This window comes from Bos grunniens, chromosome 25 (genome assembly GCF_055505025.1).
Source record: "Bos grunniens cultivar Pamir isolate PY7600 chromosome 25, Bosgru_T2T1.0, whole genome shotgun sequence".
In the NCBI taxonomy this organism is placed as follows: Eukaryota; Metazoa; Chordata; class Mammalia; order Artiodactyla; family Bovidae; genus Bos; species Bos grunniens.
Window position 1 is genome coordinate 3,171,427 of NC_141189.1, and position 25,987 is coordinate 3,197,413.

Genomic DNA, 25,987 nt, shown 5'->3' on the forward strand with positions numbered 1-25,987 from the left:
GGTGTCTCTGGGCCCTTTGTGCAGCTGACTGCCTGCGGGGCGGGACTCAGAAGCACCCAGCAGATTCACGGGAGGCAGAGCGAGCCCCCGCGTTTCCCTGGTGGTGGTCCTGATGCTGAGTCCTCCCCACCCAGGCCGGCAGCTGCTCTCAAGCCCGTTCAGATGTGACCTGGGGAAAGGGCTTCATCGCATTTCAGCGCATCCTCCCCAGCCAGCCGGAGCACTCGGCAGGCCTGTGTGGTGGAAGTGTTGAGAGCTCTGAATGACTGCTTTCTAATCGTGGGGGCTTGGTGTGTGAAATACTGAAGGAGCCAAAGAAAGCGATTTGGAAACAGCCCCGGACTCGGGCCCACGAGCCGGCTCGCCGGGTCCTTACAGGGCAGGGGTGCCGTGGGCCGCTCAGGCAGAACAAGCTCGCCCCCTGTGTCTTCGGGACCCGTTATATCGATTTGTCCTTCCTGTCGGATCAGCTGTGTGTTTTGCTTTATTCGTCACTCGATTCGAGTACACAGTTCGGCTCAAGATTCAGCAAGATTGAGAATGGGAGCGAGGGCCCCAGGCTCCTGGGGCTCATCTCTCCTCCCCTCCCGCCCTCTCTTTTCAGACTGATGCTCCCGGAGGAGCCACCCAGCGCTCCCCCGAAAAACATCGTGGCCAGCGGGCGCACCAACCAGTCCATCATGGTGCAGTGGCAGCCGCCCCCAGAGCCGGAGCACAACGGGGTGCTCCGCGGGTACATCCTCAGGCAAGTAGCCGCGCCCGGCCATGCGTGCACCCTCGTGGACAGTCCAGTGTCCGTCCTGCTGAGGCCGCAAGCTCAGATGTCTGCAGGAGCCCAGCGGTAATCCAGACTCAGGCCAGCAGTAGGACTCCCGGGGGTGGTAGAGACTGCGGCCAACAGCGAGAATGAGCACCTGTGGGCAGCCTCTCGGGGACAGGCTCTGCAGATCCAGCTGTGATGCATACACACAGGAACCCACCCTCGGGGAGTGCCGTTTAGCAGAACGGAGGGGAGTGTTCCAGGCTGGAAGCAAGGTGTGTTTATTCCTTGTAAATCCTTTCACTCGAGGTTTTTACCAGAGGTGTGCGTTCTAGAGTATAATGATTTTTAATTAATAAAAATACAATTGATTTCATTACAAGCCAGTTTTTACCATGCTAGTATGTTGAGCCTGCCAGGTTTTCCAGGATTACCGAAAACAGATAAAAGTCTGGCTTTTTTACCTGCATTCTCTCAGTTTTCCATGTTGGGAATGAACCCAGTATGTTCTAAACACAGGGCAGGCCGCACCTCCCAGCTGCAGACCAGACACGGCCCGGGAGCGGCCAGTTTGCTCTCTCTGCCCCTCTGGGAGGGGTTTGGCTCTGAGCACCTCGCGTGAACCGCGCCAGCCCTGGCTGGGTTGGCAAAGGAACCTGCTTTGCCAAAAATTACTGCTGAGTTTAAAATGGCCGCGAAAGCGATCGTTTTGGTAGTTTGTCAACACAAGTGAAAGGAAAAAAGCAAACCAGTATCGAAAAGGTAACTGTTACCTCCCTTCTAATGGGCGCACCCGTCGCCAGCCTCTCCGGGCAGGGCTGGGTGCACCCGTCGCCAGCCTCTCCGGGCAGGGCTGGCAGGTGTCCACAATGCAGATGCCCAGCCCACGCCCGTGCTAGACCCATGACCAGGAGACACCAGGCTACCAAAGGCCTAACGTAGAGTGACGTAACGTCTTAGCTAAACGTAAAACATTATGAGAGAGTTGATTCTTTAACTCCATTGTCTGCGTACAGAAGTCAGCTCATCCCCAGCATGTATTTATGTGATCACCCGCTCATCATTTAATACACATTTATCTATGTGAACGTAATGTGTGCCTGTCACAACCAATTCACTGCTGTTCTCCAGTTGTCCTGAAGCATATGAATTATCCTCTGAACACAAGCCAGATCGTTATCTAAGCCTGAAGAGGTTCAAACGCGGCCGTCCCCTGGCTGCACAAGGGCCGCAGGGCTGAACCTATACGCAGGGCCGCCTCGGTCCCTGAGCCCCTGGCCTCCCCCGGTTCACAGAGGAGACTGCCGATCGGCCCCCTGTGGGCAGGGGACGCCTGCAGACCCGTGGGTGGAACTGTGGGCCCGTGGGTGCTTCCAGAGCCTGGTGTCTCCCTCGGGAAAGCAGCCCAGCGCTTCCCGCTGCTCGAGGCCCAGGTTTTCCTCGCTGCTCACCCAGCTGTCCCCTGGTTCCCTGCTCATCAACTAATGAAGATAATTGGTCTCCCCTCTGGACGGCCTCCCCCTCCCATGCTTGTCATCCCATCCGTCTCTGTCTTTTTTTGACCACAGGGAAGAAAAGTTTCCTGGGGCTCCATCTGCCAAAAGGACTTTAAAAGTCAGGCCACAGAGCCAGGCTCGGGGCGTGGAGTTTCCTAACGCAAGCTCTCTGATGTCGCAAGGCCCTGTCGGGCACTGCACATTTCCCTGTTTTGTGGGATTATGACTCTTAAAAGGATTTTCTGTGATGGTGTCAGTAGAGGCAAGCGCTGGAAAAGAGGGCATCCGTATTTGCAGGGGCTTCAATGCAGAGAGCCCCAAGACGCGGGTGTACCACACAGGCTGTGAATATCCCAAGTTTTCAAAAATTAAAGACCCATGCCAAAATGAATTTGCTGGGAAACATTTCCGAATAATCCTCCAGTCTGCAGATCAGCTCTGTTTGCAAGCCTGTACCCTCCGGGGCACAGGGCTCCATGTCAGACCAGCAGCACGGTCCACGGAAGAACAAAATGGAAATAAATCACCGCCGCGGCTCCGGCTGTAAGAAGTAGTTAGAGTGCGTGCACAGTAATAAAATATTCATAGTAATGGGCAGGGTGTTTCTTTGAGAGGAACATAGGGGTTATGTCCTTTAAAAACATTGTCCTGTTTATTTCCACGTAAAGAATCTTCTTGTTCTCTCTGAGACGGTCTCCTGGGCAACGTATCTGGCCCTTCAGCGGATGATGCCCCGCACTTCTGTTATTGATTATGACCTTCCTAGACATTCTGTGAATATTACCAGAGCGCCTTGAAGCCGCTGGTCAGAATGGACCACGCTCCCTGCCGGAAGGGAGAGCCAGGAATCTAGGAGGTCGATTCTCCCCGCCTCATACAGATAGGTCTGGGAGGACGGGTGAGCAGGCCGTTTCAGGGCTCAGAACTCAGGGTTCTCTGTTGGCACACTTCCCACACAAGCAGCGTTCCCCACAGAGAAATGTTTTGGGGGCGGTGCTTCAATCCATCGCATCTCCTTTGCGCCCATTGTTTCCATCCTGTTCTCGAACCGACCCCGCGGGATGCCATTATTACCACGTCACCTTAGCGAGGAGGAACCCAAGGCTCAGAGAGGTAAGAGTTGGCTTCAGACCTTCCAGCGCGTGAGTCTTCTTCCCAGCTTGGTCTTCTGGGCGGCTTGCTTTGCCCTCCCTGGAATGCGTACCGGACAGTGAAGCGGGGGTCTCCGGCAGCCATGCCCGGCTGTACCCTGCTGGGTACCTGTGGTCCTGGGCCCACTCACTTGCCAGGCTACTCTGGGGTCTGGTGTGGGTGGGAGCCAATATTTGCCTTTTTTCAAAATGCCTGTCTGATTGTCCCAGGGCCATTTATTCTCAAAGTCCCTGCTGTGTAGATGGGGAGATGGCTGGTACTCGGATGACGCCACACCAAGCCTTCCCTGCCTAGAAGACAGGCCGTCGTGTGATAGACTTGGTTCAGCCCGCCGTGAGTGGCACCCACCCCTGGCTGGGGGTCCAATGAGGTGCAGCGGGATTGGAGGGGTGGGAGAGAAGCACAGATGGGTATGAGGCCTCTTGCACGTTTGCCCGTCACGGAGCGCCATGCGTGTGCCAGCGCTCCCCGCAGGGCCGCTGCGGGCCCGCGTCCTGCGGCTCCTCTCAGGCGTGAGGCAGGAAGGCCGGGGCCTTTGCGCTCTTCGTGGCCCGCCTGCTCTCGATCCTTTCTGCCTCCTCTCCGGCAGGACTCACCACACGCAAGTGACCTGTAGCAGGAAGGGCTCAAAGACGAGTCTCAGAAATCCCTGATGTTCATGAAGAACATTTTATTACCATGTCCGTACATCCTGAGTGCGTTTTCAGTCATCACTCTCCTTGGAGAGCTGTTTACCGCTCCAGGCGTGGATTTCGGAGTTCCTTCTTTTCTCTGAGGGCGGTGGCCTTGCTGACATGCTGGTTCGAGTGAGTCTGTCTCAGGCTCTTCCCTGCGTCCAGGCCCTGTGGCCCTGGGGACGGCACGGTGACTGGACGGGACTCTGCAGGGCCACTCAGCGTTCTGGAGGCGCCTGAAGACCCCGGCCCGCTGTGGGGAGTACGTGCGTTTCCCGCCCACTCCAGGCCTGTGTCCTCCTGCAATTCTGCCATCCCCACCGAGCACCAGAGTCTCATCTTCTTGAGGAAGTAGCCAGCTCTCGGCTAGAAACTCCACGCTCTTGGAAGTTATTCCCACAGCTCTCGCCCCTCAGTTTACCCAGAGGAACAATTCACTTCTGCACACATGATCATGGAAGACGTCCGTCACTCAAAATAAAGTTAAAACTGTCCTTTCTCTGTGCAAATAAGTTTCCCAGCTAATACATTTTCTGTGTTCAGAGTTGTGTACATCATTGTTTTAAATAAATGCAACTTTAAATTTGCCTTTCGTCCACAGAAGAGCCTGCACATTGCCCTCTCATAGGTCCCCTAAAAGCCACTCTTAGCAGTGGGCCCGAATTTTAGGAGTGTGAGCACCAGTCATTCTGACTCTGGACTTCATGCACTAGCCCAGCAGGGAGCTCAGCCCCCGGACACCGAGGGGCACCACGCTGCCCGCTTCTTTCCTCGTCGTTTCAGAGCCACTGGAGGAAGGGGTCTCTAGGACTGATTTATAGCTACAACCCACTAGAAATCCTGTCTGAAAACTGGGGTCCTGAGTTGCTGTACTCCCTGGACGACTGACACTTAAAAAGGGATCATTTTTCCTGAACCCTAACATGGTTGAAGTGTCAGATCTGTTAGCCCAGAGCTTCTAGTCACTGTGAGATTAGATCAGACCTTCTTAGCGATAGAAGTGGAAGTAGTGTCATCTGGGGCAGACCTCTGGGCTTTGTTCTTGTCTGTCTACCCCTGATCTCCTCTAACCGCGTGGAGGAACCTCGGGGAAGCCCAGTCTCTGGCTCAAGTCGTCTCTCTCGTTCTGCCGCAGGTACCGCCTGGCCGGCCTGCCCGGGGAGTACCAGCAGAGGAACATCAGCAGCCCCGAGGTCAGCTACTGCCTGGTCACCGAGCTCATCATCTGGACCCAGTACGAGATACAGGTGGCTGCCTACAACGGAGCCGGCCTGGGCGTCTTCAGCAGGGCCGTGACTGAGTACACCCTGCAAGGAGGTGAGCCTGCCCGAGGCGGCACGGTCTTCTTCACTGGGGAGCAAGATGTGCAGAGTTCTGTTGGAGCAAGCGAGTTGATCAGCTCACTCAATATTTGAAATATTTATTTCTGTAGAAATAAAAATAGACTGTTCAGTCCTCTAGGGAGCAATCAGAAGGGGATGAATCACATATTTAATTTAATCTCTCCTTCTATTCATAAACTATAGCAAAACCACAGAAAGGGATTGTATATATTATTCTGTCTGCTGCTTTTCATCCTTTTCCTAAGGATGAAATGTGTCTCTACACATCCTTTAACTGGTCCACTTATTCTGAAAATTCCTGTGGAATTGACTTTTTCTAAAAGGAATAATGGTATATTTTGCAGTGGAGGTGGCTGTGGAGTCCTGTGTGAAGCTGTGAACGTTTTTCACAGAGTGATCATTCAGTGTTTTGTTTTTAGCGATGTAATACAATTGTTAGTAATGGGGTTTTCGACTCGCTGCTCTCCACCCCCACTTTGGGTTTCCTTTTTCAGTTACACAGGCAAACAATTCACTAGATCCATAAAAACTCCTCCCCACACCCACCCCCCAAAACTGACCAGCCAGAGTGCCATAAAGCCAGCAGGTCTTAAATTTATGTGCTAAGACCCAACCCCGTCATTTCCAGTTAATTCCACTGTTTTCTGCAGGGTCCGGGTCTTGGCCCCAGGAAGGGCTGGACCCTCAGAGACAGTCTCCATGTCTGCATTTCACTTTCAACGCTCTTCACAGTAACAAATAGACCCTCTCTGGACACAGTGGCGCACCAGAGCAGCCCAGAGCCTGGCCCGGGGAAGCAATTTTCCCACCAAATCTAAACCCCTTTTTCGCTGAGCAGTTTTCCCCTGTCCTGACTCACAGGTGTGAGTTTATTTGCTTAGGCGTTTTTATTGCTACCAGGCCTTGGCCTTTTTCAGATGATAAGGTTCCTAACTGCCCACGTCTCTCCCCAAATCATGCCTGAGGCCTAATGTTCCCTGATATTACACGCTGTCATTATCATCCCGTATTGATCGGCCGTCTGTTGTCATCCCTGAGCCCATAAATCCTCCTCCCGAATTAAGTGGCGTCAGCCCTGCTCTCACAGTGAGGAGCAGAGAGACTTAGCATGCAGGACGACAGGAAGGGCTTGGTGTCTGCCTGCACCTCTTGATCACTCATTGGAAAATGAAAATAGCTGAAAACCTGCTCTGTTAACGCTTGCTTTAATTAGTCCGTTTAATAAAATAACAATAAATTTGGAAACACTTAAAGTGACAGACACTGCTGCTGACGGCCCCCCAGCACCGTTCACAGTGACGGCTTCCTCCTGTTGCCGGCACGCTCACGTTCTGTGCGGGGCTCAGTCTCCCCCTGACTGGGAAGGGCTGTGGGGCGCTGCATCTCACGTCTGTCCCGCCGTCCCGGGGGGAGCTTGAGGGCTGTGAGCGACGTGTTCGGAGCTCTGTGTGAGGAAGGGAGACCTGTCGGCAGGTGTGCAGGGGAGACCGGAGGGGCCCGAGGGTGGGGCAGCCGCTGCAGACGGCAGAGTGCTGGTTCGGCTGTGAGCTGATGAACTCCCCCCATCGCCAACGCGGGCTGAGAGGAGCCGTGGGCGTGTGCAGTGCGGCTTCACACGTATCCCCTCTGGGCTGCCCCTCCACCCCGTCCAGCCTGCCACACGAGCTCTCGCTGGGGCGTCCTGTCCCATGGGACCAGCCCAGCGCCCTCCTCAGCTCGCTGGCAGTTTCTAGGGTGAAACGGTGTGTTTTGCTCACGCTGAGCGGGTCTGAGGTCACTGGGCTAATACAGGTGGAGCAGAGATAACGCTGGGTCCTCTGAGTCAGCAGCGCTGTTTTCTGGGCTCCCTTGGCTCCTCTGAGGTCAGTGGGGCCCCGCAGGGGATTCATCCAGCCTGAATGCTGGTGGCATGCCTGCCCCTCCAGCACGAGGGCCTTGTGGATCTGGACACAGCGGGAGGCAGGTGCTGACTCCGCGTGGAGCCGTCTCTGGATGCCTTGGCTCGGGTGAGGTTGGGAGGAATCTGCTTCCTTGCGTAGGTGAGAACCTGACTTCCGGTAGCTCTGCGTGCTGAGGTGTTCAGAGTCTCTCTCTTCTTAGCTGCTTATGAGCAGATGTCGTGTGCGGTTTTCCCATCTGCGTGTCAGCCTGCGTCGCTGGATCACCGTTCCTTGGCCTGGCTACTGGGTGGCTGGCAGGGGAGCCTGGAGCTAGGAGTCCTGGCAGGTCTCCGGACCCCCAGGGTGATCACAGTCCACATCTTTGCTCACCTGAGGGTGTTTCTGACCCTCTGTGAGTCCCCGATGCAGGCTGTGATCCCGCCAGCCTCGGTGTGGACTCAGGAAACACACATCCTCTGGGGCTCCTGGCGTCTTTTCCAGCCGTGGTTGGCATGCCCAGACCCGTGTGCTCCGTGCAGTGGTAACGCCCGGGCAGCTGACCCTGAGCACTGCTCCATGCTCTGCTTCCAGGCCCTGCCCTGCCCCTGCCCTGGACCCTCGGTCACCAGCAGAGCTTCTCAGGCCATTTCAGCCTCTGACCTTTCCCCTTTTGTCTGAGGGTCATGCCTGAGCCCCGAGACTGGTCCCTTGGGCTCCACAGCTGGCAGATCAGGATGGACACACGGCCAGGGGAGATATCTGGACCCTCAGCACAGGGCTCACTCACATGGGGTTCACGTGGGGCTAACTTACATGGGGAACACTCACCAAGGGCACACACACACACACCTTTCTGCCTACACAGGCCCAGAATTGGCCCTGGCCCAGAGTCCATAAAGCCTGACTCTTATTACTTATCAATACTACTTATCTGCCTTCAAGAAACATCTTAGCTCTTCTCTCTGCTTTTTTTTTTTTTTTTTTTTTGGCATTTGTAAAGTTCTGACATCTCCACCCGCCCTGACTACTTTAAGGGCAGTTGTGAAGAGAAAAGGAAGCAGTGTAGGTGAAAGGGAAGTCGCTCCGTCGTGTCCGACTCTTCGCGACACTCTTCTGCAGCCCACCAGGCTCCTCCGTCCATGGGATTTTCCCGGCAAAGGTCCTGGAGTGGGGTGCCATTTCCTTCTCCAGAGGATCTTCCTGACCCAGGGATCGAACCCAGGTCTACCTGCATTGCAGGCAGATGCTTTATCCTCTGAGCCACTAGGGAAGCCATGCTATTAAATGCTGAGCTGTGACACACACACCCATGTTTCTGTCTGTATTCCTCCATCCACCCTGACAACAACCAGTATCTATTGTGGGATTTGAATGTCTCCATCATGATAGTCGTACAGAAAGAAATTTGAGGTCAATTTCTTTGCTATTAGTAAAATCAAGAACGCACGTTGAGGAATTGGTGTGAGTGCCTGCTGTGTGACATAGTAGGGCCACGCAACAGGCCAGGGCACTGAGACCGGAGGGGACACCTGTCTCATTGTCAAGCCTGGGGGCTTCAGCCTCGACCGGAAGTGAAGACTAGCATTTGTGAAACAAGATCGAGAATGAGAACAGAGTCCGGCCTCGTTCTCAGGAAGGCAGTCCCGTTCGGTGCTCGGGGAACGTGCCGTCACTGTGAAGGCAGCCCCGCAAAGGGGCTTTCCTGGGACAGCGTCAGGGAAGTAAGTGTAGCCGCTGAACTGGTTCTGAATGGAATCCGGCTGCTAGAAACAGACCCAAAGGACCAGCACCGTAGATGAAGTGGGCATGTGTTTTCATCTTTCTGACACCAAACGGGGCAGTGGCTTCTGTGGAGTCATAGTGGCAGCTGTATGGTCACCAGAGAACCAAGTCCTCCTTTTTTTGCTTTGCTATCTGTAGTGGTTGCCTCGTGGTTGCAAACTAACTACTGTGATGCCAGCTATCACATCCACATTCTAGAAGGAGGAAGGCACAGGGTCTGCCTTGTGGCCAAATAATCAAGTATGCCCACCTTTGAGGAACTTTCTTAGAAGTCCCATCTGCCCCAGACTCGTGCTTACAATTCATGGACTGTCTCCGTGCCAGAGAGCCTGGGAAGGGTCCCTCAGCTGGGCACGTTTCTGTCCATTGTTAAGGAAGGAAGAGGGGAGGGCAAGCAAAGGGCAGCTAGCAGTGTCTGTCCCACTTGTCCGGCGACTCCTGCTGAGGAGTCGCCCGAAGGATGTACAGTTTCCAGGTATAAACTGGTGAGACAGCCTGTCTCACAGCCGCTGCGGGCAGAGCACCTCCTGGTGCTTCGTAACCACCCAGACTGGAGTCCCCAGACCCCTCGGCCTCCTCTGGAGCTCAGCGGCTCTGCTCCGGCAACCCGCTGTGTGTCCCAGGGCTGTTTGCGGCCGGCGCTGAGAAAGGCTGGTGGGCTAACTGGTGCCTGATGCTGAAAAGGGAAGAATTAAAATGCTGATATGTTAAGGGGGTAGGGAGGGGTGAATTACGCCTAAGATTAATTATTCATCAGCCTAATTTGGGAAACTATTGGAATGTGTGTACTCACAATTCTGGAGCTGGTCAGGAGACTGTGGAGGAGCAGGAGCAAAGGGGAGAGCTGAGCCGCCGTCCAGCCGGCCTCCTTTTCCTCTCCCATTAGCCGCGTGGTGGACTAGAGCCATCGGGGACACGCAGTGTGACTTATCTGGACTTTAATAAGGCTCCTCTTGAAAAGGTGTCGGAATGCCGGGAGAGCTCGAGGCTCCCACTGCCGCCAGGGGGGCGTGTGCATGTCAGACGGTCACCCGCAAGAGGATGTGTGAACAACGCGGTGTCGGCCCGGCAAGGGCACAGGGGGCGGGAATGCGGGTGGGGGGGCTGCTGCCCGGAGATGCGCAGCCCCAAGCATGCGGCCTTGGTCTCAGAGGGGCTTCCCTCAAGGGGGCTCCTGAAGGAAGATAAGGGGGCCATACTTCAGCCCAGTGAACTGACCCCGGAAGTGGTGAGAACCGCCGTCCACCTGTCATGCCCCAGGTTTCTCCTCAGTCCCATTTATTGTTGAGATGCAGTAAAAGCATCTGTTACGGCCCACGTCCTGACGCTGTGTGCGGCCCCAGCCACTCCGAGGCTCCCCTGAGAACTCCGCGGTCACGTGACTGCTTCACCTGTCTCTCACCATTAGCTGAGCAGTTTTTAACAGAAACTGATTGTGGAGCTAACCACTGCGTCAGCATCGACTTGGAACCACTGATTGCTCCAGATGACTACAGTGCCTTTCCCCCCTTCCTGGATGATTAGAAAGTTGCTGAAGTAGACATTGGCAGTAGGAAAAATGCTCATAATTATACGGGGTGTTTAGTTATGCAGAACTTAGACTCTCTGGCTTTTTCCTCTTGAAACCAAAAGCATATTGATTTCTGGAAGGGTTTGGAAAGAACTTCTGGAGTGAACTGAAGCTGTCTTCCATTTCATTTGGGTGATTGCAGTGGAGATTTGACAGCTTGGGTTCATGTGGTTAGAGCTGTTTTAAGAGTCTTGCTGCTCCGTGTGTGCATTGCCTGTGTGCGTGCTCAGTCGCTTCCGTGTCTGACTCTGCGACCCCATGGGCTGTAGCCCGCCAGGCTCCTCTGTCCATGGGATTCTCCAGGCAGGAATTCTGGGGTGGGTTTCCATTTCCTCTTCTAGGGGATCTTCCTGACCCAGGGATCGAACCCATATCTCCTGTGTTTCCTGCTTTGCAGGCAGGTTCTTTACCACTGAGCCAGAGAGAAAGCCCATGTTTAGGTTAATCTATCACATTTAAAACTTCCTTCTGCAGGAAAGAGAAGGTCATGAGGCCCTGCTAACAACATCTATTAAATGGGACTGATGGGCAAAATCGGGGCCAGTGGGGCATATGAGAAGCTAGGAGGTGAGAAAGTTTGTGTTAGATAATTCTTGAACAAGTCGTAAAGAGCCAGGGCAGACCAAGCAGATTTGAGGTGTGCTCAGTCACTCACTCATGGCCAACTCTTTGTGACCCCATGGACTGTAAGCCTGCACCAGGTTCCTCTATCCATGGAATTCTCCAGGCAAGAATACTGGAGTGGGTTGCCATTTCCTCCTCCAGGGAATCTTCCTAACCCAGGGATGGAACTCACATCTCCTGTGTCTCCTGCATTGGCAGAAAGATTCTTTACCATTGAGCCATCTGGGAAGCCCCAAGCCAGTGAGGTTAGCAAACTTGATCCCTTCCTTAAATGTGTTAGTCGCTCAGTCATGTCCAACTCTTTTGCAACCCCATGGACTGTAGCCTGCCAGGCTCCTCTGTCCATGGAATTCTCCAGGCAAGAATTCCTTCCTTAAATGGGTCCATTAAGATGCAAATGCTGATTTTTCTATAAAGGGCTCAAAGACAAATTATACTATAAATCATCATTCTTGAGCATGCCAAGATTTTAATTTTTTCTGGTTTTATTTCTTTATCATTTTTCTTCTTGTAACAGGTATTTTTGTGCTGTAATGATTTATTCTGGTTTCAGAACATTACCTTCTAATGAAGGAGAACTATTCCATATTTAGAGAGAAATGGGAAAAAACATTTGGTTATCCAGGTTTCTAAAACATTAGTAAAAGCCCCTAAATGTTCACTTGGGCTTCGCAGGGTTTTCTAAAGTAAGGATTATAAATGAGCACTCTGCAAGCTCCATTCCTATCTCCTCTTGGGAAATTCTCAATGTAGCATAAACGACATTGCACGAAAAGATTTGCTTCTCAGTCCTGATGACTTTGTAGACCTCAGGCTGCACCCATGGACAGGCTAATGTTCAGATTCTCCCAGCATCCCCTGAAGCACCCAGTAGGAACTGAGCAAAGCCGTGCGGGTGTTCCTTTAGGTGTGGGCCTGACTTGGTCTTTGAGGCCTTTCAGGAAAGGGTAGGAATCGCCTTCTTCAGGGGGAGCCACTGTGTGCCAGTTTCCACTGTCCTGTGTGCCATCCACGTATGTTCATCGCCTTCTGCAGCCATCCCCCAGCCGTTGCAGAGGCACCACGGTTCCTGTTTTACAGAGAAAAAGGCAGAAATTCAGAGAGGTAATCAGCTTTCCAAAGGTCACACAGGTTGAAAACGCTGGGAAGTGCTCAAATTTATGCTTTTCCTTCTCCGTTCAGTTCAGTTCAGTCTCTCAGTCATGTCCGACTCTTTGCGACCCCATAAATTGCAGCACACCAGGCCTCTGTCCATCACCAACTCCCGGAGTGCACTCAAACTCACGTCCATCAAGTTGGTGATGCCATCCAGCCATCTCATCCTCTGTTGTCCCCTTCTCCTCCTGCCCCCAATCCCTCCCAGCATCAGAGTCTTTTCCAATGAGTCAACTCTTCGCATGAGGTGGCCAAAGTACTGGAGTTTCATCTTTAGCATCATTCCTTCCAAAGAAATCCCAGGGCTGATCTCCTGTAGAATGGACTGGTTGGATCTCCTTGCAGTCTAAGGGACTCTCAAGAGTCTTCTCCAACACCACAGTTTAAAAGCATCAATTCTTCGGGGCTCAGCATATAAACATGGGCAAAAATCGCTTCCAGATTTTCAGTGCTCAAGTGGGTTTGCAATAGCTTGTGGATATTTTTTACTGGAATGAAAAGCAGGCACAATAAGTCTGTTTTACATGGAAACCCAGGACAGACACACACTCCTGAAACAAAAGGGTCAGAGAATAGTAATCACCCTGACAGTGTGTGATGGTTTTTAATATTTTCTGCTCTATTCCATTCTGTCTCATTCTTTCCTTCTTTAACAAATGCAGGCTGTGATCGCTAAGCTGAGTTTCTGGTCTGCTGCTAAGGCAGTAGTGGCCTGCAGTTTGAAAAAACCCTGAATTCAAGCAGTACAGGGTGTTTGGTTCAGTTGGCTATGAATCCGTTTCAGAACAGGCGTCAACTGGCCTGTAGTTCATGTCAGGGTCAAGGTTGAAGCCGGGCGCCCAAAGGAGATACTACAATGAGAGACCCAACAGGGGTGGGGCTGAGTGGGCACCAGCGGGCCAGCCTGGGCACCAAGCCGAGATTCGGGGGCTGGAGGCAGGTCGAGTCCAACACCCGTGTCTGTGCAGACCTTGTGGGAGAAGACTTGCCCTTCAGCTGCCACTGAAAGACACAGGGAACAGTCAGACCCGCCTTAAATGGCTGTGCCTGCGTGCTAAGTCCCTTCAGTCGTGCCGGACTCTTTGCAACCCCGTGTAGCCCACCAGTGTCCTCTGTCCATGGGATTCTCTAGGCAGGAATGCTGGAGGTCTCCTCCTCCAGGGGTCTTCCTGACCCAGGGGTGGAGCCCACGCCTCTCACACCCCTGCGTTGGCAGCGGGCCCCTCACCGCCAGTGCCGCCTGGGAGCCCAGTACTGCAACCAGACACTGTCTGTGGAGGTTCAGACTGGTCTTCCCTACAAGCCTGTGAGAGTTTTGAAGGCAGGGGCTGCATCTGATTGATCTTATTTACATCTGTACCCCCAAACCCAAGCAAGGTGCCTGGCACGTCAATAAATGAAGCATAAATAGACGTCTGATTATGGCGAACGCCTGCTGTTTCTACTTCGGTTCCCGCCAGTGGGCCAGTGAGTGTCCGTGTTCAGCATGATGCCCAGCCTTCTCTCCCGTGGTCGTCTTCTTGTCTTAGAAGAAGAACCCAGTGCCTGCTGGCCTTGCGCCTCCGCAGCCTGCAAACTGGTCCCGAAGGCTTTCCCCTCAGTGCCTGGTGCATAAAGAATTGGGGAAAACAAGTTTGGAAAGGGATACACAAAACTTTTTCAGTGTTAAGGTATTTTCTTATGCAGGACCCTTAAAAAGGGATTCTTGAGCTTCTTTGTGCAAGATCTGTTATCCTCACAAAGTGTCAGGACTGTTTAACACAGGGAGGACACGCAGGCACATCAAAACCAGGAGCACTGTCACGGCACAAGAACTCAGCCGTAGCCTTCAACGCCCCGGAATTGATGACACCGCCCAGCACACAGATGGAATATAGCTGTCCACCCAGCAGAGTTGTAGCCCATGGCCCCTCCACGTCGTGAGCTGCTTCTCCCCTTCTCTGAAAGGCAGGTAGTGGTGTAGGCTCACCTGGAGAGGGAGATGCCCATGAATTCTGGGTGGACTCTTCAGTCCCTGATACTTGAGATCATACACGTTCAGGATAAGGAGAATCGGGGTGTGTGGTTGTGGTGGAGACGTAAGGAATTGGGCATCCTTCCGTGGCATAGCCACTGCTGGGTCCAGCCATCCCGCCAGCAGCTCCATCCCCAGTGAAAAGAAGATAAGCAGAGGTGAAGAGGCATTTCTCTAGGTGAGGGAGGCCCTGAGTGTTCACATGCCGGGCTGCTTCCAACCAGGAGAACTGACCTTGCCTTGAGGGTGGTGAGAGATGAGCCGCCATCATGCGGGACACTGAGGTTTCATAGTTTGAAACAGATATGGTCGGTCTGGTATCTCAAGTAGACACACACGAGCATGTTAGCATACAGAAATGTTGTTGAGCGGTACACTGTCATCTCATTCTGTGCTAAATTCTGCTGATTTGACAGCATTGTCCCTGGGACGTCAGCATCTTTAGGTTGGATTCCACCAGCTGATATGGGGTGAGAAGGAGGCAGAGGTCAGTCACTTTCTCCTACGGAGGCCTGGACGCTCACACCCACCTGCCCCATGAGACCTTGGGAATCTCCCTGCTGGCATTTCATGGTATCACTCCATTAATTTTATTTGACATGTTGTGAATCTCCCAAACATCAGGTAGCTCCATGGCCAGCGCACGTTTCTTCTGATTAACTGTTATTTTAAACCGATTTCCGCTGTTTACACAGATTGCAGAGAAGATGGATTGTAATGATAGTCTAGAATTTACTTGGGGTCCTGAGATCAGCTTTGCATAATATGCATCGTGTTGTTTGAGTACTTGAATGAAACAGCAAACATGAGCCCAACCGGTGTCTCTCTTCCCAGCTGCAGAGACTGGCTCAGGAGAAGTGCTGACCCGACAGAGTCTCAAATTCTGTGGGCTGTGAACAGCAGTAGACATTCCTGGAGGAAAAGGTGGAAAACTGTCGCTGGGAGTCACCTTGGGTCACTCAGAACAGGCCGCCTCCTAACAATCTCGTTTCCTCCTGGGGGAGGGTTGCCTAGTTGATAGCTCCAAATGCTATGTTCATTCTGTGGCTTGATTTCCACTCATTGCTTCATTTACTTATCAGTTCTCTCAATCAGCATCCTTGTGGCTGAGATGGAGACCATGCATTGGGTGATAAAGCCATCAGGTGAACCCCAAGGACTCAGCTTTGCTCAGAGAGTGTTCACTTGAAGCACCACCAGTGTGAAGGTGACCCCAGCTGCAGAACCCATTGCCCTTCGGGGCTTTTCTTGCTCAGCACTTCCGTCAGGGACTCGGAGCGGGTGGAGACGATGTGCCCGGCAAGCCTGCAGGTGTCACAGCTGAGAGAGCCATTCAGATGTTCTGTCCCCGAATCAGAATTAAAAATAAACTGCAGTGTTAGATTGATGGCTGAAATCAGGCTGAAGCATGAAAGCCAGACGCTGCTTTTCCAGACACACGACCAGCCATGTGACAGAGGAGGAGGGGTGGGATGTGCCGGTTGTTGCTATAAACAAAGTTGGGAGGTGAGTTGAGCACAGATCCAGGGAGAGCTGGGACCAGTCTTGTCAATGACACGTTTCCGAATCAGGGCAGATCCAGTGCCATGGAATCCTGTTTGGGCTGAATGCCGCTGGAGCCCGGAGGCCAGCTCCAGGTGCCTCGCCGTGAGGGCTGGTGAGGACTCGGGGGGTCCACGGAGAAGGGGCCCAGCACGGGTGGGGCTCTGTCCGGCCGTCATGCAGGAAACGGGAGAAGCAGAGTGTTTACTTGGCCCCTGGGAGCCAAGCCCAGCTGGATAGATTTGTGATTTTCAGATGGTCCGCTGGCTCTGTGGGCAGGGAGACGGACAGGCGTGGACAGGCAGCGGTTGTGAAAGGAAAGGCAGATCCCTTTACAGCGTTCGGCCAGGGCACACGGGACTGCAGAGAAGGAAGCGGTCCAGGAAGCCCTACTGGCCGCCAAGTGGCCGCCTGTCGGGAACAGTGAGTGGGCTCCTTCGAGGACAAGCTGGTGAACCCCAGGACCGTGGGGGGCTGGAACTATACCTACAGGAGAAGGAGGTAGAGACGGAAATTAGGCTTCTCCTTGACTCTGAAGCCATGTAAATGTATTTCATCTATTCATGTGTGCACGCACGCTCAGTCATCTCCAACTCTTTTGCAACCCCACGGACTGTAGCCCACCAGGCTTCTCTGTCCGTGGGATTTCCCAGACAAGAATCCTGGAGTGGGGTGCCATGTCCTGCTCCAGCGGATCCTCCCGACCCAAGGATCAAGCCCACACCACCTGCATCGGCAGGGGGATCCTTTACCATGTGTCACCTGGAGAGCCCTCATCTATTCATAAAACTAAGTGATTTTAAAACATTTATAATGGAAAGTCTGAAAAGCTGAAGGCAATATGAGACAGATGAACACAGCGGTGTGTTGAGTTGGTGAACTCAGCCAGATGGAAAGTGATTATTTCAAGTAACTTTGAAATGTGATGGTCTGACTGCCCATCCCTAGCACAGAACCAAAATCGAAAGCTGGAGGAAGAAGGACCCACAGCTTTCAGCGGCCATGGGAACGGATGTGCTGCATTCGGTGCTGTTAAGGCACAGTTGTGTGAGCGCTGTGAGATAAAGCGAGTGACCACTGTGTGGCTGTCACTGGGAACCGAGATTTTTGGCAAAGTTGAAACCCTAAATTGGAATTGGAAGTATGATGATTTTATCCTCAAAGGAAGGAAGAATTTCTTGTAAAAAGGCCTGGAAATGAGAACCATCCTAGTAGCACAGAGTTTCTCAGTAACCCCCAAATAAACAGGCTTTCCTGGCTGAATGGGGGATTCCAGGTCAGGAGCAGGCGGTAAATAATATAATGTAATGTAATATATAATTCCAAAAAGTGAGGAAGCTTATCAAACCCCAGTGAGAGCTTGTCAAGAAGACCCCTGAGCCACCTTGAAGAGGCTCCCACTCGTTAAAGATGGGATAATGTGAAAATCAGTCATAATAACTGCAACGAATTGAAGTGTTCCAAATACATTTCAGTCCATGGATTCGTAACAGTGTGTATTTTCAGAGCCACACTGATCAACTTTGGAGAATGCTAGGGGAACTTTTACATGCTGTATTTGTATAAAACTTTCCAATCAAAATCTCAAAATTTTGAGTGAGAAACTTGACCTCAGTGGGTGAACACAACTTATTCAATATGTGGTTTTATTCTCAAGATGGTGCCATTCAGATACCATCAAGACTTCTAATTATAACCTCTTCAAGGATTTGAAGGTACCCATTAACAAGAGAGCATTTGCACAGGTAGGTGGTCATGAGTGCCTGAAGACTATTTATCGCTTTTTCCCCAGTGAAGAGAAACTTCTGTCTTACTGTTAACCAGAATGGAGACAATTCGCCCTCTTTGAGTTGTACTTTAAGGGGGCAGTATTGCCCTAAGTTAACAGTCCTTCCTTTCATTTTGACATTACAAACGTGTAATGTCAAAGTTTTTGTGATAATGTGACTGGATTTGGAATCTGATCACATATTTCTCACAGAAAGTATTTTAAAATAATGGGCATTTGTATATATCTACACAGATACTGCTGCCCATCTTAATAATAGTTTCTTTAGCATTCAAATGCTGATTCCTTTAGAATTATAAAACTGATTGCATATCACTCGTACACGTTCGTATAGATGGTCTGGGGAGTTCTCTGTGCCTCCAGTCAGGTGCTAAAGAGTGTCATTAATGGCCATTTTTGGTGCCAATAGCTTTTCCTTCAACAGACCTTCAAAGTGAGACCCATTCACTAAAAACATTAACAACAATGATAATAATAACACTTTGTTCACAAACTCTTACAGAAACTCTTGGACAGCTGGTAGACTTCAGTTTAAAATTAAAATAGGAAAGTTCTGTTACGAATAATACTGTTAGAAAATAAATGGATGGCATGTCAGATGACACAGCGATGAGCCCAGTCCAGATCATTAAATCCAGATCACTTCCATCGCAGGTTGATGAGCACTGATGCACAGCACCGGCTTTAACCCCTCAGAAGAATTCTTTTGTCAAAGTGGTATTCTGATCCCATTGCTTCACAAAGTGAAAAACAGCTGGGACTATAGAGTCTTGGGTTTTGTTCGATTCACCATCTGATAAGGAAAGCTATGGCAAACCTAGACAGTGTGTTGAAAAGCAGAGACATCCCTGCCGACAGGGGTCCGTCTAGTCAAGGCTCTGGTCTTTCCAGTGGTCATGTACAGATGTGAGAGCTGGATGATAAAGAAGGTGGAGCACTGAAGAACTGATGCTTTCAAACTGTGGTGTTGGAGAAGACTCTTGAGAGTCCCTCGAAAAGCCAGATCAAACCAGTCAATCTTAAAGGAAATCAACCCTGAATACTCTTTGGAAGGACCCATGCTGAAGCTAAAGTTCCAGTACATTGGCCACCTGATGCCAAGAGCCGACTCACTGAAAAGACCGTGATGCTGAGAAAGATTGAGTCAGAAGAAGAGGGCAACAGAGGATAAGGTGGTTGAATGGCATCACCGATTCAACAGACATGCACTTGGGCAAACTCAGGAAGATGGTGAGGGACAGGGAAGCCTGGCTTGCTGCAGTGTGTGGGGTTGCAAAGAGCTGGATATAATTTGGCAGCTGAGCAGCAGCAACACATGTTTAAATATAAAGAATAATAAAGCAGACTGTATGTATGTAGTAACTTCAGAAATCAACTTTTCAAAAAGTTGTGGTTGAACAAATTCTTAAAATTTTCAAATAAATCGGATTAAAAAAATCAGAAAAAAAAGAAGCATGCAGTAACCAATATTGATATTTCCCTTTTTATTTAATTAAGGATTAAATTCTGAAAAATTCATAACAATTAGTTATATACTATCTTATCCAGAATATCTCAAAAGTAAAGTATTTGAAACTGTCAAAACCCTGTAGACCTTTCTAATGCGTTGGCTTACTCATGTGGGTTGTTATTTTTCAATACTCATGTGACTTAGTGGTAAAAAAAAAAAAATCCACTTGCCAATGCGGAGCTGTAAGAGACGCCGGGTCGATCCCTGGGTCGGGAAGATCCCCTGGAGGAGCAAGTGGCAACCCACTCCAGTATTCTTGCCTGGAAAATTCCATAGACAGAGGAGCCTGGTGGGCTGCAGTCCATGGGTTCACAAAGAGCTAGGTATGGCTAGGCACACACACTTCAGCAATGTATATAATGTGCATGCGTAGTTTTCAAATGTAATTTCAACAGTTGTATGTTTTTGAGTGGCCATAAAGAGTGGTTTACTACAGTGAAACGCAGACAGGTCTCCTGGCCCAGGCGGACCTCAGCGGCGGCACCTGACTGGACCACTGTACCCCCACTCCGCCCTCTACTGGCCACCCCAAGAAATCCATCCTCAGCAACCAGGAAGGGCCTTTGTGTTATCAACTTGCAAATGTTTCCCGAAGGAAGAGGACCTCTGTGTCTGAAGCCACTCGTGCGGCTCTCCATTCACACAACCTGGCTGTTCGGTGCCCCAGAGCGTTGGGGGCTTCCGCACAGGGCTCCTTGTCCTTAACTATGAAAGCTGAGGCAGTGTCCAGGGAACCCAGGTCATGTGTCCTCACTGGGGTCTAGGGGGAATTATCTGGTGAAAATGGATCTTTTTTTTTTTTGAGCAGTAAAAATCACAGAAAGGCATAACCCCTGTCACTTCACCAGGTCTCTTCACGGCCTGCAGTTTGAGGCTTAGAAAGAATGGCACTTCAGGTGCTAATTATCTGGGGAGAGAATGCCCCTGGAGGCCTCACTAGGGCAGCAGGAGGCCACAGCTTCCCAGGAGGATCCTCCGTGTGCAGACGGAGCCCAGCTGTGGACGCGTGGGCCTCCACCGTCCTGCTGAGCAGCGGCTCTTCAGGGGCTGAGCCCTGCCTTTCCTGGAAGGCTGGGGTTAGGTAACCCTCCCCCGTAATTAAGACCTTTCTGCCATAGCAGCTTCTTTATTTGAAGCTCTGTCAAGAAGGATTTATGGGCTGTAGGTCTTTTTCTCACTTGAGGGAATTTTTAATCCCATTGTCCACAAATTTGTGAGTCACTTCTGATGACAGTAATTAGGAGAAAGAGATGCTCAAGGATGTGAGAGCAGAAGAGAGCTGAGGAGCATTGTGAGCTGTGACGTGAGGAGAAGGGAGCTTGCCTTCTTAACTGGGTCAGCCAGGCCTGGACGCCTGGTATCTGGGCCCCGGGGCGGGGAAGGCAGGGAGGCACTGACCCGATGGAGAGAGGGCCTCTCAGCGTGGCTGTTACGTGACACAAAGCAAAGAAAGGAACAGCAGGAACTATTGCTCATTTAGTTCATGCAAAATGCCATTTTCTTGACGTGTTCGATCGGTGTGGTCTTACTTTAGAGAATATAACCACATTTGACTAGAAAATTTTATGGAACTTCAGAGTCAGTAATTGGAAAGGAAATCCCAGAACTAAGCCTGCAAAGAATGAGGACGTGGGCTCTCCGAGAAGTCACGGCCCCTTTCAGTTCTTTCCCGCCTTATTTCCCCTCCCACCCCCTTCCCTGCTCTCTTATGCGGGGAGATTGTCCGGGTGACCCGTTGCCACAGAATAAACCTGGAGCTTGCAGGCAGCGCCGTCGTACCGTATCTCGTGATTTTACAGGCTGGGAACGGGATCCGGAGGGGAGGTACCTTGGGCTGGCGGCTGAGGGTCAGGAGAGCGGAGAGGGGTTCCCTCTAGTGTGGGTGCCTTGACCGGAAGGCCATCAGGCTGGGCACCCTGGGGCTGCCCCCCCGGGCACCACACCCAGCCAGTCCAGCATGGTGGCCACAGGGACAGCAGACTCCTTTCTCCTCTCAGGACTTCCAGAAAGGACGGTTCTAGAGATAAGGCGTGGAAGCTTCTAGTTTATTAAGGCCTGGGTCATATTCTCTTGGTCAGAACAGTCACAGAGTCTGCACTGAAGTGCCTCAAACACCGCTTGCCTCAGACACCACCTCTACATGAGAAAAGGCATCAAGGTTTCTGCAGCCTTTTTAAAGTCAGATTTACTGAGGTATATAACTTACTTACCTTGAGCGCAGAGCTCTGCCCCACCCCCGCCCTTGGCACGGTTCTTGTTTCCCCTCCTCTAGCTTTCCCTTTCACAGGAATCATAGAAATGGGAAAAGCCAGCATGCCATGGCTGCGTCTGGCCCTTCCCCGTGTCTGGCACTAAGGCCGTCCGCGTCATTGGCAAGAGTGAGCGGCTCCTCCCCTTTCACCGCGGGCCACAGTCCATCCCGTGGATGGGCCGGTTTGGTTTTCCTCTCCAGCCACTGAAGGGCTTTGGAGGTGTGTCCAGTTTGCTGCTGTTGTTGTTCAGTCGCTCAGTTGTGTCCAGCTCTTTGCGACCCCGTGGACTACAACATGCCAGTCTCCTCTGCCCTCACTGTCTCCCAGAGTTCACTCAAACTCACGTCCATGGAGTCGGTGATATCTAACCATCCTCTGTCGTCCCCTTCTCCTCCTGCCCTCAGTCTTTCCCAGCATCAGGGTCTTTTCCAGTGAGTCAGCTCTTTGCATCATGTGGCCAAAGTATTGGAGCTTCAGCTTCAGCACCAGTCCTTCTAATGAATATTCAGAGTTGATTTCCTTTATTGACTGGTTTGATCTCCTTCCTTGCTGCTCAAGGGACTCTCAAGAGTTTTCTATTTCTTTCATCAATTTTCAGCATACAGATCTTGCCTATATTTGTTAAATTTATATCTATTTCATGTTTTAACTGCCATGTAACTGATACTGAATTCTTAATTTCAGTTTCCAGTTCTCCATAGCTTGTGTTTCAAAATATTTTGATCTTGTATCCTGTGATCTTGCTAATCTCGGTTCTGAGTAAACGCGGGGATTTCCTACACGGAGAGTAATACTGTCAATGAATAGAGAGGCTTTTTGGCTTTGTTTTCCTTTTCGATCTGTATGCCCTCCGTTCCTTTTCCTGCATTACTGCTCCAGCTTGGCCTTCCAGGATAGGAGTGGTAAGAAAGACAGCTTTGCTTTGCTGCTCATCTTAGGGGAAGGCATTCCGTCTTTCATCTTAAATAAAATGTTCATTGTAGGTGTTTTACAGACGCCTGTTGGCAAGCCTGGGCTTCCCAGGTGGCGTTAGTGGTAAGGAACCCGCCTGCCAGTGCAGGCAACATTAAGAGACGCAGGTTCGATCCCTGGGTTGGGAAGATCCCCTGGAGGAAGGCATGGTGACCCACCCAGTATTCGTGCCTGGAGAATCCCATGAACAAAGGAGTCTGGCGGGCTACAGTCCATGGGGTCGCAGAGTCGGACACGACTGAAGAGCCTTAGCATGCGGCATGCGTGCTTAGCAAGTTTAGTAAGCTCCTTTTAATTCCTACTTTGAGAGTTGTTTTTCCTTTAATCTGGTAGCTCAGTCGGTAAATCATCTGCCTGCAATGCAGGACACCCTGGTTCGATTCCTGGGTCAGGAAGATCCACTGGAGAAGGGGTGGGCTACCCACTCCAGTATTCTTGGGCTTCTCTTATGGCTCAGCTGGTAAAGAATCCGCCTACAATGCGGGCGACCTGGCTTCGATCCCTAGGTTGAGAAGATCCCCCAGAGAAGGGAAAGACTACCCACTCCAGTATTCTGACCTGGAGAATTCTATGGAGTCCATGGGATCGCAAAGAGGTGGACATGACTGAGCGACTTTCCCTTTCACTTTTCCTTTAATCACTATTGGAGGTTCAATTTTGTTAAACGATTTTCTAAAACGATTAAGATGATCATGTTTTCTAAATTCTATTGATAATGGCAAATTACCCTGATGAATATTCAAATGTTGAACCAGCCTTGTGTTTGTAAGATAAACCCTACTTGAATTAGGATAAATTGTGATTTTTACATATTTTTAAATTTGATTTTTCTAATATTTTATTAAGGATTTTGCATCTATGTTCTCAGGCCTATAGTCTACTTTTCTTTCTTTTTATGTTCAGCACCTTTTTCTGATTTTGGTGTCAGCTTAATGCTTTAGAATGTCTTTTATTTCCTTCTTCTTCAAATGCTTAGTAAAATTAACCATTGAAAGAGTTTTGTTTTTTGGAAGTGTTTAATTTTATATTCAAATATTTGATAGCTATTTGACTACTCAGGTCATCTAGTTCTTCTGGAGTAGATTGGAAGTGTGTTTCTTTAAAGACATTTGTTCATTTCATCTAAGTTGTTGAATTAATGAGCATACTGCTAAGTCACTTCAGTCATGTCCGACTCTGTGCGACCCCATAGACGGCAGCCCACCAGGCTCCCCCGTCCCTGGGATTCTCCAGGCAAGAACACTGGAGTGGGTTGCCATTTCCTTGAAAGTGAAAAGTGAAAGTGAAGTCGTTCAGTCTTGTCGGACCCTCAGCAACCCCATGGACTGCAGCCTTCCAGGCTCCTCCATCCATGGGATTTTCCAGGCAGGAGTACTGGAGTGGGGTGCCATTGCCTTCTCCGTTAATGAGCATAAAGATACTCAAAATGTCCTTTTATTCTTTTAGCATCAGTAGAGTTTATAGAGGTGTCTCCTGTTATTGGTGATGTTGGTAATTTGCAATTTCTATTTATTTTTTATCAGTCTGGCTAGAAGTTTACTGATTTTTAAAAGAACAGCTTTTGGAATCATTGTTTTTTTTTCTATTATTGTTTATTTTTATTTCACTGATTTCTGGTATTTTTTTTCACTATTTTCCTTCTTTTTTAATTTACTTTTATAGGTTCTTACAGTTGAAGTTTAGATTCTAATATAAACATCTAAAGGCTATTTATTCAGTTCAGTTCAGTTGCTCAGTCATGTCCAACTCTTTGCAACCCCATGGACTGCAGCATGCCAGGCTTCCCTACCCATCACCAACTCCCGGAGCTTTCTCAAACTCATTTCCATTGAGTCGGTGATGCCATCCAACCATCTCATCCTCTGTTGTCCCCTCTCCTCCTGCCTTCACTCTTTCCCAGCATCAGGGTCTTTTCCAATGAGTCAGTTCTTCACATCAGGCGGTCAAAGTATTGGAACTTCAGTTTCAGCATCAGTCCTTCCAATGAATATTCAGGACTGATGTCCTTTAGGATGGACTGGTTGGATCTCCTTGCAGTCTAAGGGACTCTCAAGAGTCTTCTCCAACACCACAGTTCAAAAGCATCAGTCTTTTGGCACTCAGCTTTCTTTATAGTCCAACTCTCATGTCCATACATGACTACTGGAAAAACCATAGCTTTGACTAGACAGACCTTTGTACGCAAAGTAATGTCTCTGCTTTTTAATATGCTGTCTAGGTTGGTCATAGCTTTTCTTCCAAGGAGCAAGCGTCTTTTAATTTCATTGCTACAGTCACCATCTTCAGTGATTTTGGAGCCCCCCAAAAAAAAAAAAAAAATCTCTTACTGTTTCCATTGTTTCCCCATTTATTTGCCATGAAGTGATGGGACCAGATGCCATGATCTTAGTTTTTTGAATGTTGAGTTTTAAGCTAACTTTTTCACTCTCCTCTTTCACTTTCATCAAGAGTCTCTTTAGTTCTTCTTCACTTTCTGCCATAAGGGTGGTGTCATCTGCATATCTGACGTTATTGATATTTCTCCCTGCAATCTTGATTCCAGCATATGCTTCCTCCAGCCCAGCGTTTCTCATGATGTACTCTGCATATAAGTTAAATAAGCAGGGTGACAATATACAGCCTTGATGTACTCCTTTTCCTATTTGGAACCAGTCCGTTGTTTCATGTCCAGTTCTAACTGTTGCTTCTTAATCTGCATACAGGTTTCTCAGAGGCAGGTCAGGTGTTCTGGTATTCCCGTCTCTTGAAGAATTTTCCACATTTTGTTGTGATCCACAGTCAAAGGCTTTGGCATAGTCAATAAAGCAGAAGTAGATATTTTTCTGGAACTCTTGCTTTTTTGATGATCCAGCACTTTTGAATCCCCAAATTTTGGTATGTTGTGTTTTTCCCTTTTATTAAACTAAAAATGCTTTCTAATTTTCCAGGTGATTTCATCTTTAACTCATGGGTTACTTTGAAGTGTGTTCCTTAATTTACAAGTTTTTAGGGACTCTCCACATATCTTTCTGTTGTTAATTTCAAGTTTAATCCTGTTGAGTCATAAAAGACACTTTTTGTGATTTCAGTTATTTTTAACTTGTTTAGACTTGTGTTGCATGACATATATATTTCAAATGTGTCCATCTCGGTTAAGTTCCACATGTGCTTGAGAAGAATGTGTAGTCTGTTGCCCTTGGGTAGATTTCTACGTAAATATCGTGTGGGTCAGATTCTGTGTGGTGTTGCTCTGGCCTCGGAGATCCTTACTGAGACACCTGGCCTGCCTGTTTTTTTGGGTGGAGTGTTGAGGTCTCCACCTGTCCCGGGAGTTTTGTGTAGTTTTACTGTCAGTTTTGTTGTTTTGCCTTCTGTACGCTGAAGCTCTGTGCATCCACATTCAGGATTGTTGGGTCTTCTTGAGGGACAGAGCACGCCATCATCATGTCACGAGCTGGTTTATCATCGGTTTATTGTTTGGTAGGATATTTAC

At 50.0% G+C, this 25,987-nt stretch overlaps 1 protein-coding gene across 6 annotated transcripts in view; it reads left to right on the forward strand.

Annotated features, from left to right (window-relative positions):
• Positions 1-25,987, forward strand: part of SDK1 (sidekick cell adhesion molecule 1) — a 742,921-nt gene that overhangs the window by 593,242 nt on the left and 123,692 nt on the right. For 5 of the 6 annotated variants that reach the window (XM_086376792.1, XM_086376793.1, XM_086376794.1 and 2 more), the window contains 2 exons: positions 605-745; positions 5,218-5,399. In XM_086376792.1, the coding sequence (XP_086232918.1) occupies positions 605-745; positions 5,218-5,399 (323 nt within the window). Of the gene's footprint in view, positions 1-604; positions 746-5,217; positions 5,400-8,275; positions 16,108-25,987 lie in introns of those variants that run through there. The other variant, XM_086376797.1, reaches the window with a different exon arrangement.